Genomic DNA, 15,289 nt, shown 5'->3' on the forward strand with positions numbered 1-15,289 from the left:
ATGTGAACCCAGCCTTAGTTAATCTTCCCGCCCATGTGTTGCCTATTTGCTTCTCCTCATGTTCTCCTTAGCAGAAGGAAGTAGAAATTTGGGAAGACCTATCCCTATGCACTAATTCAAATGACCTCTTCAAGAAACAGGCATGCGTTTGCTAGTTTTCCATTAAATTTTCTCTTGCTTTTTTCACCCTGTTCCTATTAAAAGAAGCGTGCTTGCAATACAAGAGAAGTTTTGAACAAAGGCCAGTGCTGACTGCCATGTGACCTCCCCAGACCAGCTAATTGTCCGTGTACAATAGCAGAACAAAGGACAGGATTTCCTCTACAGTTCTGGGCTATCCTGCCAGGGTCATCTGATCAGTGAACGGGCACACATTTCGACCACTGATTCTGACCAGGATGAGGCAAAGGGCTACCTTCCTACGAAGAGTTCCTGCATATAATGACTTAGTAAGTACTTTTCTTGTTAGTGTGTGATGTTTATGGGTTTGTATGATTAATATCAATTGTAAGCCCATCACAGCTGATTATCATTTACAGCTGTTTAGAATATTAAGAATTTAGAACATTTCAAAAAGTTGTAGTGATAGAGAAGAATGAACGTACATTATTGTTCCTGTATGGGTGACAGGTGCATGTAAAGAACACCCTAGCAAACTCATACAATCAATACAGTGCCTTGAAAAAGTTACCCCTTAAAATTTTCCACATTTTTTCATGGTACAACCAAAAATGTTAATGTATTTTATTGGGATTTTATGTGATAGACCAACACAACGTGGCACATAATTGTGAAGTGGAAGGAAAATGATAAATGGATTTAAAATTTTTTTACAAATAAATATCTGAAAAGTGTAGCGTACATTTGTATTCAGCCCCCCTGAGTCAATACTGTGTAGATCAACTTTTTGCTACAATTACAGCTGCAAGTCTTTTTAGCTATGTCTCTACCAGCTTTGCACATCTACAAAATGCAAAATAACTGAAGCACTGTCAGATTGGATGCAGAACGTCTGTGAACGGCAATTTTCAAGTTATGCCACAGATTCTCAATTCGATTTAGGTCTGGACTTTGACTGGGCCATTCTAACACATGAATATGCTTTGATCAAAACCATTCCATTGTAGCTCTGGCTGTATGTTTAGGGTCGTTGTCCTGCTGGAAGGTGAACCTCCGCCCCAGTCTCAAGTTTTTTGCAGATTCTAACAGGTTTTCTTTTAAGAGTGCCCTGTATTTGGCTCCATCCATCTTCCCATCAACTCTGACCAGCTTCTCTGTCCCTGCTGAGGAAAAGCATTCCCACAACATGATTCTGCCACCACCATGTTTCATGGTGGGGATGAGATGTTCAGGGTGATGTGCAGTGTTCGTTTTCTGACACACATAGCATTTGTTTTTAGGCCAAAAAGTTACATTTTGGTCTCATCTGACTAGAGCACCTTCTTCCACATGTTTGCTGTGACCCCCACATGGCTTCTCGCAAACTGCAAACTGGACTTCTTATGGGTTTCTTCTAGTCACTCTTCCATAAAGGCCAGATTTGTGGAGTGATTAATGCTCTTCTTGCCCGGCCTGTCAGTTTAGGTGGACGGCCATGTCTTTGTAGGTTTGCAGCTGTGCCATATTCTTTCCATTTTTGGATGATGGATTGAACAATACTCCGTGAGATGTTCAAAGCTTGGGATATTTTTTTATCACCTAACCCTGCTTTAAACGTCTCCACAACTTTATCCCTGACCTGTCTGGTGTGGTCCTAGGCCTTCATGATGCTGTTCACTAAGGTTCTATAACAAACCTCTGAGAGCTTCACAAAACAACTGTATTTATACTGAGATTAATTTACCCACAGGTGGACTCTATTTACTAATTAGGTTACTTCTGAAGGCAATTGGTTCCACTAGATTTAAAAAAAAATAAAAACAATTGATCATTATCCTTCCACTTCACAATTATGTGCCACTTTGTGTTGGTCTATCACATAAAATCCTAATAAAATACATTTATGTTTTTGGTTGTAACATGACAAATTGTGGAAAATTTCAAGGGGTATAAACACTTTTTCAAAGCACTGTATGCGTTGAGAAATTAATACGTAGCATGATGCAGAATGGAAAAGCAGTTTGTAGTAACCTGTAACAAACACTCAGGATTTACACGATTGCCTGTCTGAAGACAAATGAAGGCTTTTCTTTATTGAAATAGGTTGTTTCACACCGTTCCTTTTTGCACAGAATTGTTACATAAGCTCACTATACTTAAGGTCCAGTTTAATTACCCAAGCATTATGGTAGTCTTATATTGCTACCAATACTTATCAAATTTCTATAACTCTGTGTAAAGCTGAGCAAACAATCTCACAATCACAATCTCATTTAGATGTACCACAGATTATGTAGTACAGGGGTCTCCAAACTTTCTAATCAAAGGGCCAGCTTACTGTCCTTCAGACTTTGAGGGGGCCGGACTGTGGCCAGTGAGAGTAGAAAATGACCAGGCATCAATGGGAGTAAACAATGCCCCACTGTTGGTGGTGGGGAAGGAATAGTACCCTATCACTGGTGTCATTGGGAAGAATAGTGCCCTGCCGTTGGTGTCATTGGGAGGAACAGTGCCCCATTGTTCTGGTTAGTGGTAGGAATAGTGCCCTGTTGTTGGTATCTGTTGGAGGAATAATGTCCAAAGGGCCAGATAAAGGCAAGCATAGGGCCACATCCAGCCCATGAGCCACAGTTTGGAGTTCACTGATGTAGTATGAGTCTGTCTGATTGAATTCATATTAAAGTTCAACTCAAGCAATTTAGAAAAATGTAACCTTGCAGTGGGGCCCCTTTATGTCTAGAGGGGAAATGGAACAGGCATTATTACTTATCCTATCCTCCTCTTCATCTAGCTCTGGTGTTGCTATCTTCTCCCCCGAAGCTCCAGTCTGTGGGCAGCCCCTCTGCATCATCGTGTACATTGCAGGGCTATTAACCCTGAATTGTATGATGAAGCGATAAGTGTGCAACTGTGGCTGTGAGCAGCTTAGGGGGGAGGCTGCAGGGGACCGGTCACACCACTGGAAGGAAACCGCTGGAGTGAAAAAAAAGGTAAATATTTCTCCCTATTTTGTCAGCCCCACTGCAAAGGTACATTTTATTTTAATTCCTGGAGAAATAATAATTTCCCCGTTGGGATTAATAAAGTATTCTGAATTTGAGTTGGGCTTTAAGGCTAGGTTCACATCGCACCTGCACAGAAAAACGCAATGGATGTATGCTGGTGCCCTTAATCCTAATGGCTCGCTGCACACACTGGAAATCGCACCCGCACTGGGAACCACACTGCACTTGTGGTTCCCGTGGGGGCTGCAATTCCAGAAATGGTGCAGGGACCATTTCCCTACATCTCTGGAGGCACGGCAGCCCATTCAAATGAATGGACTGCCGTGCCCGCGCAAAACACGTCTCGCACAGCTGCCTAGGTGTGCACCTAGGGTAAATAAATTATGTAGGTAGGTCCTTGCAGAACAGATTTTGGTGAATTTAAAGGAGATTGCACCAGTTCATTACAAGTACAGTCTGTGACATTTTTGAAATTTGTATATTTACTTATTCGTTCTGTGATATCTTTCAGCTTTATTTTATTTATAAATTTATAATTTATTTATAGGCAGACATTTTTTACAATAGCCAAATTTGACTTTGAGATGCTACATTTATGTTGTCATATGCCTAGGTATAGTATATTGACCAACAGGACACATTATACATAGTTCATGAAAGAAAAGCATACAACAGACAGCAATAATCATCTGTTTTCAAACCTGTCCCACAGTTTTCTGGATCTCCTCATGAGACCATGGGGTGAATGCAGACACCACATGCACTGTTTGGATATCTCATCTACATGGAGAAGCTCTACCAGTATGACGGAGCACTTCTATGTCAACGGCTGCTGTAAAGTACTGTAGATTGATGTGCTTGCTAGAGACAAACTTAACTATCTTGATCTTATAATTTGTGTGTACCAAACTCACCTGACCTTCTCTCTGGTACAGAATGTCTGCAGATCATTCCATGCAGAAGTATAATATGACCCAGGACAATCTCCGCGCAGCACCATTCAACTTGTTCATTCTTGTTTTTGGAGCTGGATTTCTACTCCTCATATTCTGCCTTATTTTTTGCTGCTATTTCTTCAGGTAAAAATTAAACACAAATCATTATGTATTGGATCTTAGGCTCCATTCACACTAGCGCGTTTTTTGATGCATTTTGCATTTTGCAGAAATGCATGGGAATTTTTTAACATGGGTTCCTATGGAACATGTTCACATCAATGCTTTTTTGTATCTCTGCGTTTTTGGAAAGGGTCGGGGACTTTTTTCATGCAAAAAGCAGCGTTTTGCATGTAATGGATTTCAATGGACAAGCATCAAAAACGCAAGTGCACCGTTTTTGCAGCGTTTTTGCAGCGTTTTTGGTGCGTTTTTGCCGTTTTTTTTTTTTTTTATTTTTTTTTTTTTTGTAATTTTTTTTTAAGACTGTAAAAAAAAATGAAAAAAAAAAAAACGCAAATCGCGGCAAAAACGCGGCAAAAACGCCGCAAAAACGCTACAAAAACGCTGCTCAAAAACGTGCCAAGCATGAAAAAAAAACCTCCAAAAACGCTCAAAAGCAACATGCATAGGTGTGAATCGAGCCTTAGTGTATCTATAGCCAAAACCTTTGCTTTTTGTTTGGATAGCGTGGGAAAGGAGTAGAGCTCCTGGCAGGGTTTATCCTTCTTACACGGGCAGTAGACTTTGCCAGCCTCTGAAAAGCAATCTGTGTGAGATTGCTTTTTTAGGCCGTGTTTAAACCCCAACTACTGCCACCTTCTGCACACTTGTTTGTCTATCATCAGGGGTATTTTTTCTATTTTTGACTTTGAACTACCGTGCCACAGCCACCATAGCCATGTCTGGCAGGTGGTTGCAGCATGGTCTCACTGACTTAAAGCGTTTTGTTACCCCAAAACTTCATATTCCTGATATGTGCCTGCTGTACCATGTACTTGTATGAGAAAGCATCCTGTTCTTTGTATTGTCTACTTTGTGTGAAATCCCTGGTGTTCCTGCTAGTCCTCTTGCTTTCCTATTAAAAACTGACCACACTAAACAGGAGAGCACACCATGGTCAGTTCTCTAGCTATGCTGGGAACTCAGTGTATTCTCCTCCAATGATCAGACTTGTTCTGACACGCCTCCACTGCACAGCCATTCACTGGGAAGCTCACTATGCTGCTGCTTCTCCTCCCCCCAGCTGAGAACAGAAGGAATGTGATCACTGGTAAAAAGGTATTTATAGTTTTTTTATATCTATACAAAAATGTTTGCCTTTCATTTCTATTTTAAACTGAATAGGTTCTTTTACAAGGTGATCATTTACAATCACATTAATGAGTGAGCTAGTGTGACAGGCAATGCCGTCTGTCTCTCACTTAATTACTTCATGGGTAAGCTCTTTGTAGGGTGAGACGCACTGGATCCAAAGTTGGACAGGTGAGATTATATGTTGTGAATCCTCTCCTATATTAAAGCTGGTTTTACATCAGTGTGTGGCCCGTTCATTTCAATTTGGCTTGCTGTGCTTTGCATTGTGACAGCCCATTTGTTTTGGAATTGACTGCCAACTCACCTTAAAGAGGTCCAGCACCTTTTTTCTACGCATATGTGTTTGGCATGGTGCAATGAAGTGACGTTTAAAATGAATGGTGATGTAAAATGTGTATCAATGCAATGCATATATGTGAAGTTGGCCTAAAGCTTGATGCACTTGTAGGCTTTACAATTGTGTGCTTATTAATCAGGGAGGTTTACCAGAAGTGAAAGGAGGGATTTGCATTCTGTTTTACGTTTTGTTTCTGCAACAAAGACCATTACTGAGGGTGCTTTTCAGTGTTGCTCGTGTTTAGTAAAAGCAGCAGTACACGGTCACTGTAAACCTATAATGGGATTACCTTGTATTTTCAGTATTCTGTATAGAAACATTCATTATTTTACACTTGGCATTGAGCTATCATTACATCTACAATCTTCCTATATTAGCATTTGTGTAATATCCTGGGCACATACAAGCACAGCCTGTTCGTAGAATGTGGAAGGGCCAGTGGTTGATGATATAGCATTTTTACTATCTCTTTTGTGTTTTTTACTCTTTTACCATAAGCCATTTACTGTTTTTCCTTTTGTTTTAGACTGAAACATCAGGAACAGTACAGGAGGCGAGGATATAAAAAGGTAACATATGGCTGCCTATAGGGTACAGGGAGAAGAACTCTATTGTGTTATGCATCTAGTTATTCATTTATAATTTTCTTTTTACACACAAGTATGAATCTGTCTCTATATCAGTCTTCAGTTATCCTTTGACGAATAGCTCACATGATTTGGAGAGTCAACCAGCAGGCTCAATCCAGGCAAACAACCACCGGGATGCTGTTGTAGTGGCACTAGCACAACTGCCCCTCCCCGCGCAGCACTAACACCCCCAGCCTGTCTGCCGGTTAGTCCTTACCCTGGATGCGGGTGGTGAGAGCAGCAGTCATGTCTTTATGGAGTGTAGAGCTGATGCGGTCATCTTCCAGCGTGGTCGCCCCTGTCCTTAAGCATGGTGGGCTCAGGGAAAGATGCTCCGGTGTCCTTTCCTGGAGCAGCTTCAGCAGGGCATCTCCTCTCTGCTCCTCTCGGTGCTAGGTGTCCAATAGGATCTTTCTCATGATCATTGAAACTTCACAAAGTGAGATCTTGCATGGAGCCCCAGATCGAGGGAGATTGACAGTTATTTTGTGTTTCTTCTATTTGCGAATAATCGCACCAGCTGTTGTCACCCTCACCAAGCTGCTTGGCGATGGTCTTGTAGCCAATTCCAGCCTTGTGTATGTCTACATTTCTTGGACAGGTCTTTGGTTTTGGCCATGGAGAGATTGGAATCTGATTGATTCATTGCTTCTGTGGACAGGTGTCTTTCATACAGGTAACAAGCTGAGATTAGGAGCACTCCCTCTGAAGCCTCGTACACACGGTACGATTGTTGCGCAACGGAGCATCTGATTTTTGTCAAAAGGGCGTGTGCCAGGATCTTGTCTTGCATACTAACATTACACAATTGTCGTGCCAGAAACACGAACGTAGTGACGTACTGCAAGGAATTTCAGCTCTTGAGCGCCACCCTTTGGGTCCCTTCTGCTAATTTCGTGTTTGGTGAGCATTGATTCCGAGCATGCATGTTTGTTCCTTCGACTTTGGTGTGATGGATTTGTGTACTGACCATACGAAAATCGGACATGGAGCCATTGTCTGCCAAAAATTTACTAGCCTGCCATCCAACATTTGTTGTCCGAAAATTGGAAAACAATTGTCTAAAGGAGCGTACTAATGGTCAGAATTTAGAACAACAGTCTGTCAAAAGACAATCCCCTTCCAACAATCGAACCGTGTGTACGAGACTTTAGAGAGTGCTTCTAATCTCGGCTCATTACCTGTATAGAAAACACCTGGGAGCCAGAAATCTTGCTAATTGATGGAGGATCAAATACTTATTTCACTCATAAAATGCAAATCAGTTTATAACTTTTTTGAAATACGTTTTTCTGGATTTGTTTTTGTTATTCAGTCTCTCACTGTTAAAATAAACCTACCATTAAAGTTATAGACTGATCATTTCTTTGTCAGTGGGCAAATGTACAAAATTAGCAGGGGATCAAATACTTTTTTCCTCACTGTATCTCTGTGGGCAACAAATTGCCCCATGTTAAAAAAATGAGGGGAGGGGTATTCTATAATGTTGTCCTGGGATGACAATGCTGCTTCTTGATATGTACATACATACATTGTACATATGTACAATGAAGGAAAAATATTTCAGCCACCACATTTAAGGCTACTTTCACTCTGGCGATTAAGGCCGGTGCAAATTGTAGCAGCAGAAATCTTCAGATTTCTGCTGTGGCTGGTAGCAGATAGGTGCAGCCGCCAGCCCCATTCACTATGACATGTCACTGCTGCCACTCTCATACCTGTGCTGTTCATAGCTTCCTAGAAGGTTGGACCTCCAAATTGCCAGAAGTCAATTTTCGCTCTTGTATGATTCATTACTCATACTAGGATATTCCAGAGATCTCAAAGAATTCTCTAAACAGGATGATGTGCAAAGGATAACATATATATGTCCACTGAAAATAAATGTAAACAGTTCTCCAATGGTATTGATTGTATAAATCAATTTATTAAAATAGATTAAAAACAATTAAACTTAAGTACAAAAAAGCTATATTCTATATATATATATATATATATATATATATATATATATATATATATATATATATACACACACACATATATATATATATATATATATATATATTCTCAAAAAAGTGAGTACACCTCTCACATTTTTGTAAATATTTTATTATATCTTTTTATGTGACAACATTGAAGACATGACAATTTGCTACAATGTAAAGTAGTGAGTGTACAGCTTGTATAACAGTGTAAATTTGCTGTCCCCTCAAAATAACTCAACACACAGCCATTCATTTCTAAACCGTTGGCAACAAAAGTGAGTACACCCCTAAGTAAAAATGGGTATAGAGTTCACCAGAGCTTCACAGGTTGCGACTGGAGTCCTCTTCCACTCCTCCATGATGACATCACGGAGCTGGTGGAGACCTTGCGCTCCTCCACCTCCTGTTTGAGGATGCCCCACAGATGCTTAATAGGGTTTAGGTCTGGAGACATGCTTGGCCAGTCCATCACCTTTACCCTCAGCTTCTTTAGCAAGGCAGTGGTCATCTTGGAGGTGTGTTTGGGGTCGTTATCATGTTGGAATACTGCCCTGCGGCCCAGTCTCTAAAGGAAGGGGATCATGCTCTGCTTTAGTATGTCACAGTACATGTTGGCATTCATGGTTCCCTCAATGAACTGTAGCTCCCCAGTGCCGGCAGCACTCATGCAGCCCCAGACCATGACACTCCCACCACCATGATTGACTGTAGGCAAGACACACTTTCTTTCAGTCTTTGTACTGTTCATCTGGTTGCCGCCACACACACTTGACACCATCTGAACCAAATAAGTTTATCCTGGTCTCATCAGACCACAGGACATGATTCCAGTAATGCTTGTCTTCAGCAAACTGTTTGCAGGCTTTCTTGTGCATCATCTTTAGAAGAGGCTTCCTTCTGGGATGACAGCCACGCAGACCAATTTGATGCAGTGTGCAGTGTATGGTCTGAGCACTGACAGGCTGAACCCCACCCCTTCAACCTCTGCAGCAATGCTGGCAGCGCTTATACATCTATTTCCCAAAGACAACCTCTGGATATATGTCGCTGAGCATGTGCACTCAACCTCATTGGTCGACCATAGCGAGGCCTGTTCTAAGTGGAACCTCTCCTGTTAAACCGCTCTATGGTCTTGGCCACACTGCTGCAGCTTAGTTTTAGGGTCTTGGCAATCTTCTTATAACCTAGGCCATCTTTATGTAGAGCAACAATTCATTTTTTCAGATCCTCAGAGAGTTCTTTGCCATGAGCTGCCATGTTGAACTTCCAGTGACCAGTATGAGAGAGTGAGAGTGATAACACCAAATTTAACACACCTGCTCCCCATTCACACCTGAGACCTTGTAACACTAACGGGTCACATGACATCGGGGAGGGAAAATAGCTAATTGGGCCCGATTTGGGGACATTTTCACTTAGGGGTGTACTCACTTTTGTTGTCAGCAGTTTAGACATTAATGGCTGTGTGTTGAGTTATTTTGAGGAAGCAACAAATTTACACTGTTGTACTCACTTATGTGAGATATTGTGTATATATATATATATATATATATATATATATATATATATATATATATACATACACACACACACACACACACACACAGTATCTCACAAAAATGCAAAAATGAGTACACCCCTCACGTTTTTGTAAATATTTTATTATATCTTTTCATGTGACAACACTGAAGAAGCTACACTTTATTACAATGTAAAGTAGCGAGTGTACAGCTTGTATAAAAGTGTAAATTTGCTGCCCAGTCAAAATAACTCAACACAGCCATTAATGTCTAAACCGCTAGCAATAAAAGTGAGTACACCCCTAAGTGAAAATGTCCAAATTGGGCCCAAGGTGTCAATATTTTGTGTGGCCACCATTATTTTCCAGCACTGCCTTAACCTTCTTGGGCATGGAGTTCACCAGAGCTTCACAGGTTGCCACTGGAGTCCTCTTCCATTCCTCCATGACGACATCACGGAGCTGGTGGATGTTAGAGACCTTGTGCTCCTCCACCTTCCGTTTTGAGGATACCCCACAGATGCTCAAAAATGTTTAGACTTTAAAACCCCTTTAAATAAATTTCAGTTAGCGTGTTCAATACTTTTTCCCTGTGTCATTCTATTTTATTACACATACTTTAATTTCTGTACTCATTTGTTTTGGTTTCTTTGTATGTATGGATTGCATGGGTTGTTACCGGTATGTGGTGAAAAAAAAAAAAATGTGTGTGTGTGTGTATATATATATATATATATATATATATATATATATATATATATACACGCACACAAACAAATGTGCTGTCACACAGTGTCAGTGTCAAACAATATGCGAATGTGTGTGCAACTTGTGTAACAAAATGTTGTCAGTTTCCAAAGCTTTGTCCTTTTAACACAAGTGGACACTTTTGCCCCTGAAGACATCTGGTGTGGGAATTGTACCATACAAGAGCAAATCTTGACCTTTGGCATAGCAGGGTCCAACCTTCTGGTAGCCATTAACAGCACTCCTTGATAAATCAAGGAGTCTCGCTCAGTTTGCTGAACCTTGGATTATAGTGTTCTGTTTTGTGAGATACAGTGTCTTGCAAAAGTATTCACCCCCCTTGGCTTTTTACCTATTTTTTTACATTACAGCCTTAAGTTCAATGTTTTTTTAATCTGAATTACCGTATATACTGGAGTATAAGCCGAGTTTTTCAGCACATTTTTTTGTAGAAAATGCCCCCCTCGGCTTATACTCGAGTCTCCTTCCTCACTGTGTCCATCTGCAGCCTTACGATCTCCCAGCTGTCCTGTCAAGGTTTCTACCTGCAGTGTGGAGGGTAATGGTCTGGGGGAGGAAGGAAGGAATTCATTCTCTATGATCTCCCAGCGCTGTGATATGTAGTCTAGTCAGCGGCCGTGCAGTGTACCAAAGCCCTGCCTCCTCCTCGTCCGTGATAGGCTGAACACTGACTCCCTGCTGGGAAACTGAGTCAGTGTTTCGTCAAGGACAAGGACGAGGAGGAGGCGGGGCTTTGGTGCACGGCCGCCGACTAGACTACAGCTGTTCATCTTTGGCTATTTTCGGCGGCTCCATTGTGGTTTGTACCGCGCAAGCGCTGCGCCTGCGCAGTACAGAGGGGGCATTATCCGCCGGGGGACCTTTTTCGGCAGGACACCGGGAGATCGTAGAGAATTAATTCCAACCTTCCACCCCTAGACCATTACCACACTGCAGGCAGAAACCTTGACAGGACAGCCGGGAGATCGTAAGGCTGCAGATGGACACAGGCTGCGCCGGGAGATCAGGTAAATGAGGCAGGGAGCTTTCCCTGATGGCCAATTAAACCCCACTGCAGATGCCTGTAAACCCCCACAGTAAATGCAGCGTTATATAATTTAGGACAGTGAGGCTAAGGCATGCATATGGGCACAGTGAGGCTGAGGCATGCAGATGGGCACAGTGAGGCTGCAAATGGGCATTGTTGACCCTCTTTTCCACTTACAGTAACTGCTGCATTTCTCCCCCTAGCCTTATACTCGAGTCAATAAGTTTTCCCTGTTTTTTTAGGGTAAAATTAGGTGCCTCGGCTTATATTCGGGTCGGCTTATACTCAAGTATATACGGTATATGTGATGGATCAGAACACAATAGTCTAAGTTGGTGAAGTAAAATTAGAAAAATATATACATAAAACTATTTTTTAGAAATAAAAAAATGATAATTGGCATGTGCGTATGTATTCACCCCTTTGTTATGAAGCCCATAAAAAGCTCTGGTGAAACCAATTACCTTCAGAAATCATATAATTAGTGAAATGATGTCCACCTGGGTGCAATCTAAGTGTCACATGATCTGTCATTACATATACACACCTTTTTGAAAGGCCCCAGAGGCTGTAAAACCTAAGCAAGAGGCACCACTAACCAAACACTGCCATGAAGACCAAGGAACTCTCCAAACAAGTAAGGAACAATGTTGCTGAGAAGTATAAGTCAGGGTTAGGTTATAAAAAAAATATCCAAATCTTTGATGATCCCTAGGAGCACCATCAAATCTATCATAACCAAATGTAAAGAACATAGCACAACAGCAAACCTACCAAGAGACGGCGGCACACCAAAACTCACGGACCGGGCAAGGAGGGCATTAATCAGAGAGGCAGCACAGAGACCTAAGGTAACCCTGGAGGAGCTGCAGAGTTCCACAGCAGAGACTAGAGTATCTGTACATAGGACGACAATAAGCTGTACGCTCCATAGAGTTGGGCTTTATGGCAGATTGGCCAGAAGAAAGCCATTACTTTCAGCAAAAAACAAAATGGCACATTTTGAGTTTGCGAAAAGGCATGTGGGAGACTCGCAAAATGTACGGAGGAAGGTGCTCTGGTCTGATGAGCCTAAAATTTAACTTTTTGGCCTTCAAAGAAAACGCTATGTGTGGTGCAAACCCAACACATCACATCACCAAAAGAAAACCATCCCCACAGTGAAACATGGTGGTGGCAGCATCATGTAGGGATGTTTTTCAATAGTCGGGACTGGGAAACTGGTCAGGGTTGAGGGAAAGATGGATGGTGCTAAATACAGGGATATTCTTGAGCAAAACCTGTACCACTCTGTGTGTGATTTGAGGCTAGGACGTAGGTTCACTTTCCAGCAGGACAATGACCCCAAACACACTGCTTAAGCAACATCTGAGTGGTTTAAAGAAAAGGAGTTTAGACATGTAAATATGTTGGAATGGCCTAGTCAAAGCCCAGACCTCAATCCAATCGAAAATCTGTGGTCAGACTTAAAGATTGCTGTTCACAAGCGCAAACCATCCAACTTGAACAAGTTGGAGCAGTTTTGCAAGGAGGAAGGGACAAAAATCCCATTGGTAAGATGTGGCAAGCTTATAGAGACTTATCCAAAGCGACTTGGAGCTGTGATAGCCGCAAAAGGTGGCTCTACAAAGTATTGACTTTAGTGAGGTGAATAGTTATGCACATTGACTTCTTCTGTTATTTTGTCCTATTTATTGTTTACTTCACAATAAAAAAAAAAATCTTCAAAGTTGTGGCCATGTTCTGTAAATTAAATGATGCAAATCCTCAAACAATCCATATTAATTCCAGGTTGTGAGGCAACAAAAAAAGAAAAATGCCAAGGGGGGTGAATACTTTTGCAAGGCACTGTATCTGTAATGGTATAACAGTTTAATGGAGAGGTCTCTTAGGGAGAGATTTACTAAAATTGGTGCACACAGGATCTGGTGCAACTGTGCATAGTAATCAGCTTCTAACTTCAGCTTGTTTAATTAAGCTTTGATAATAAAATCTAGAAGCTGATTGGCTACTATGCAGAGCTGCTCCAGTTTTAGTAAATCTATCCCATGTCTTCCTGTATCCCATACTTTATAGTTTGTTAGGTCCGAAAAGGAACTTTTCTGTTCCATTTCAGACGAATTATGGGATTTGACAACGTGTTAGAAGCTATTAAATGTAACCTCTAGGACAAACATTTTTCCACCACCAGTTAACTGGTAGGCGTCCATGTCATTAAATAGTAATGTGAAAGTCTTCCCCTTTTATTGCTATTTATAGTGTCCACCTGTTCAAATCCTTAGAGTGTGCCAGGCTGATATGTGATAAAGCTGAACACAAAGCCCCACTCAACAGGTCTTCATTTTACTGTACTTCTCAATCCACATGAATTTCTATAAAGATTTTGGGGGTTCCTAAAAGGAAAGTTTTTTTTTTTTTTTTTGCACTTCAATTCATCAAAGAACTTGATATGCAAATAATGTATTGCTGTAAGAGATCATTGTGGATCACCATCAACCCTTATTTTAACCCAATATAAAAAAAAAAAAAAAAAAACTACAGCCACCAATCAGGCTTAATCCCTGAAGCTTGCATTCCCCGCAGCAACCAAACAAATTTAATCTCTGGGCAGCTAGAGATTAGAAGTTGGAATGTGACTGGTTACTGTGGACAATACAGACAGACAGTTACGTGAGATGCTCGGTAAAGACCATTTTTTTTTTTTTTGGAATGACTATTTGTAGATTGGATAGTATGTTCAGCGCACCAATCTAAAATATTAGTCTCAGCAAAGAGAATTCTCAACTGATGATTGCTATTTTAAATAACGCATGCTTTATAGCTTAGTGATATAAGCCATATGTTGTTAAAGCTACTCTGTTTTTGTGAGGTCTTTTGTATTGGACTTTATTTAGTTTTTCTGCAGCAAAGATATATTTGAATGGTTGATATACCTTGGTGCATTAAATTTTAACCACTTCAGCCCCGGAAGGATTTACCCCCTTCCTGTCCAGAGCACTTTTTGTGATACGGCACTACGACACTTTAACTGACAATTGAGCTTTCTTTTGGTGGTATTTGATCACCTCTGCAGGTTTTTTTTTTTTTTCTTGCGCTATAAACAAAAAAAGAGCGACAATTTTGAAAAAAAAACAATTTTTTTTACTTTTTGCTATAATAAATATCCCCAAAAAACATATAAAAAAAGAATTCCTTTCTCAGTTTAGGCCAATATGTATTCTTCTACATATTTTTGGTAAAAAAAATCGCAATAAGCATATATTGATTGGTTTGCGCAAAAGTTATAGCGTCTACAAAATAGGGGATAGATTTATGGCATTTTATTATTAATTTATTTTTATTAGTAATGGCGGCGATCTGCGATTTTTATCATGACTGTGACATTATGGCGGACACATCGGACACTTTTGACACTATTTTGGGACCATTGTAATTTTATACAGCAATCAGTGCTATAAAAATGCACTGATTACTGTGTAAATGACACTGGCAGGGAAGGGGTTAAACACTAGGGGGCGATCAAGGGGTTAAGTGTGTCCTAGGGTGTGATTCTAACTGTAGGGGGGATTGTTCCACTAGAACATGACAGAGATCACTGCTCCCGATGACAGGGAGCAGTAGATCTCTGTCATGTTGCTAGGCAGAACAGGGAAATGCCTTGTTTA

General features: G+C 40.9%; 1 protein-coding gene across 1 annotated transcript in view; it reads left to right on the forward strand.

Moving 5' to 3' along the window:
• Positions 1-304: 304 nt before the first annotated feature.
• LOC141105911 (RING finger protein 122-like) overlaps positions 305-15,289 on the forward strand; it is a 32,347-nt gene continuing 17,362 nt past the window's right edge. Inside the window, exons 1-3 of the mRNA XM_073596120.1 lie at positions 305-449; positions 4,040-4,183; positions 6,220-6,262. Coding sequence (XP_073452221.1) covers positions 4,041-4,183; positions 6,220-6,262 — 186 coding nt within the window. The 5' untranslated portion in view covers positions 305-449; position 4,040. The remainder of the gene's footprint in view (positions 450-4,039; positions 4,184-6,219; positions 6,263-15,289) is intronic.

The sequence above is a fragment of the Aquarana catesbeiana genome, linkage group LG08 (genome assembly GCF_042186555.1).
Source record: "Aquarana catesbeiana isolate 2022-GZ linkage group LG08, ASM4218655v1, whole genome shotgun sequence".
Classification (NCBI taxonomy): Eukaryota; Metazoa; Chordata; class Amphibia; order Anura; family Ranidae; genus Aquarana; species Aquarana catesbeiana.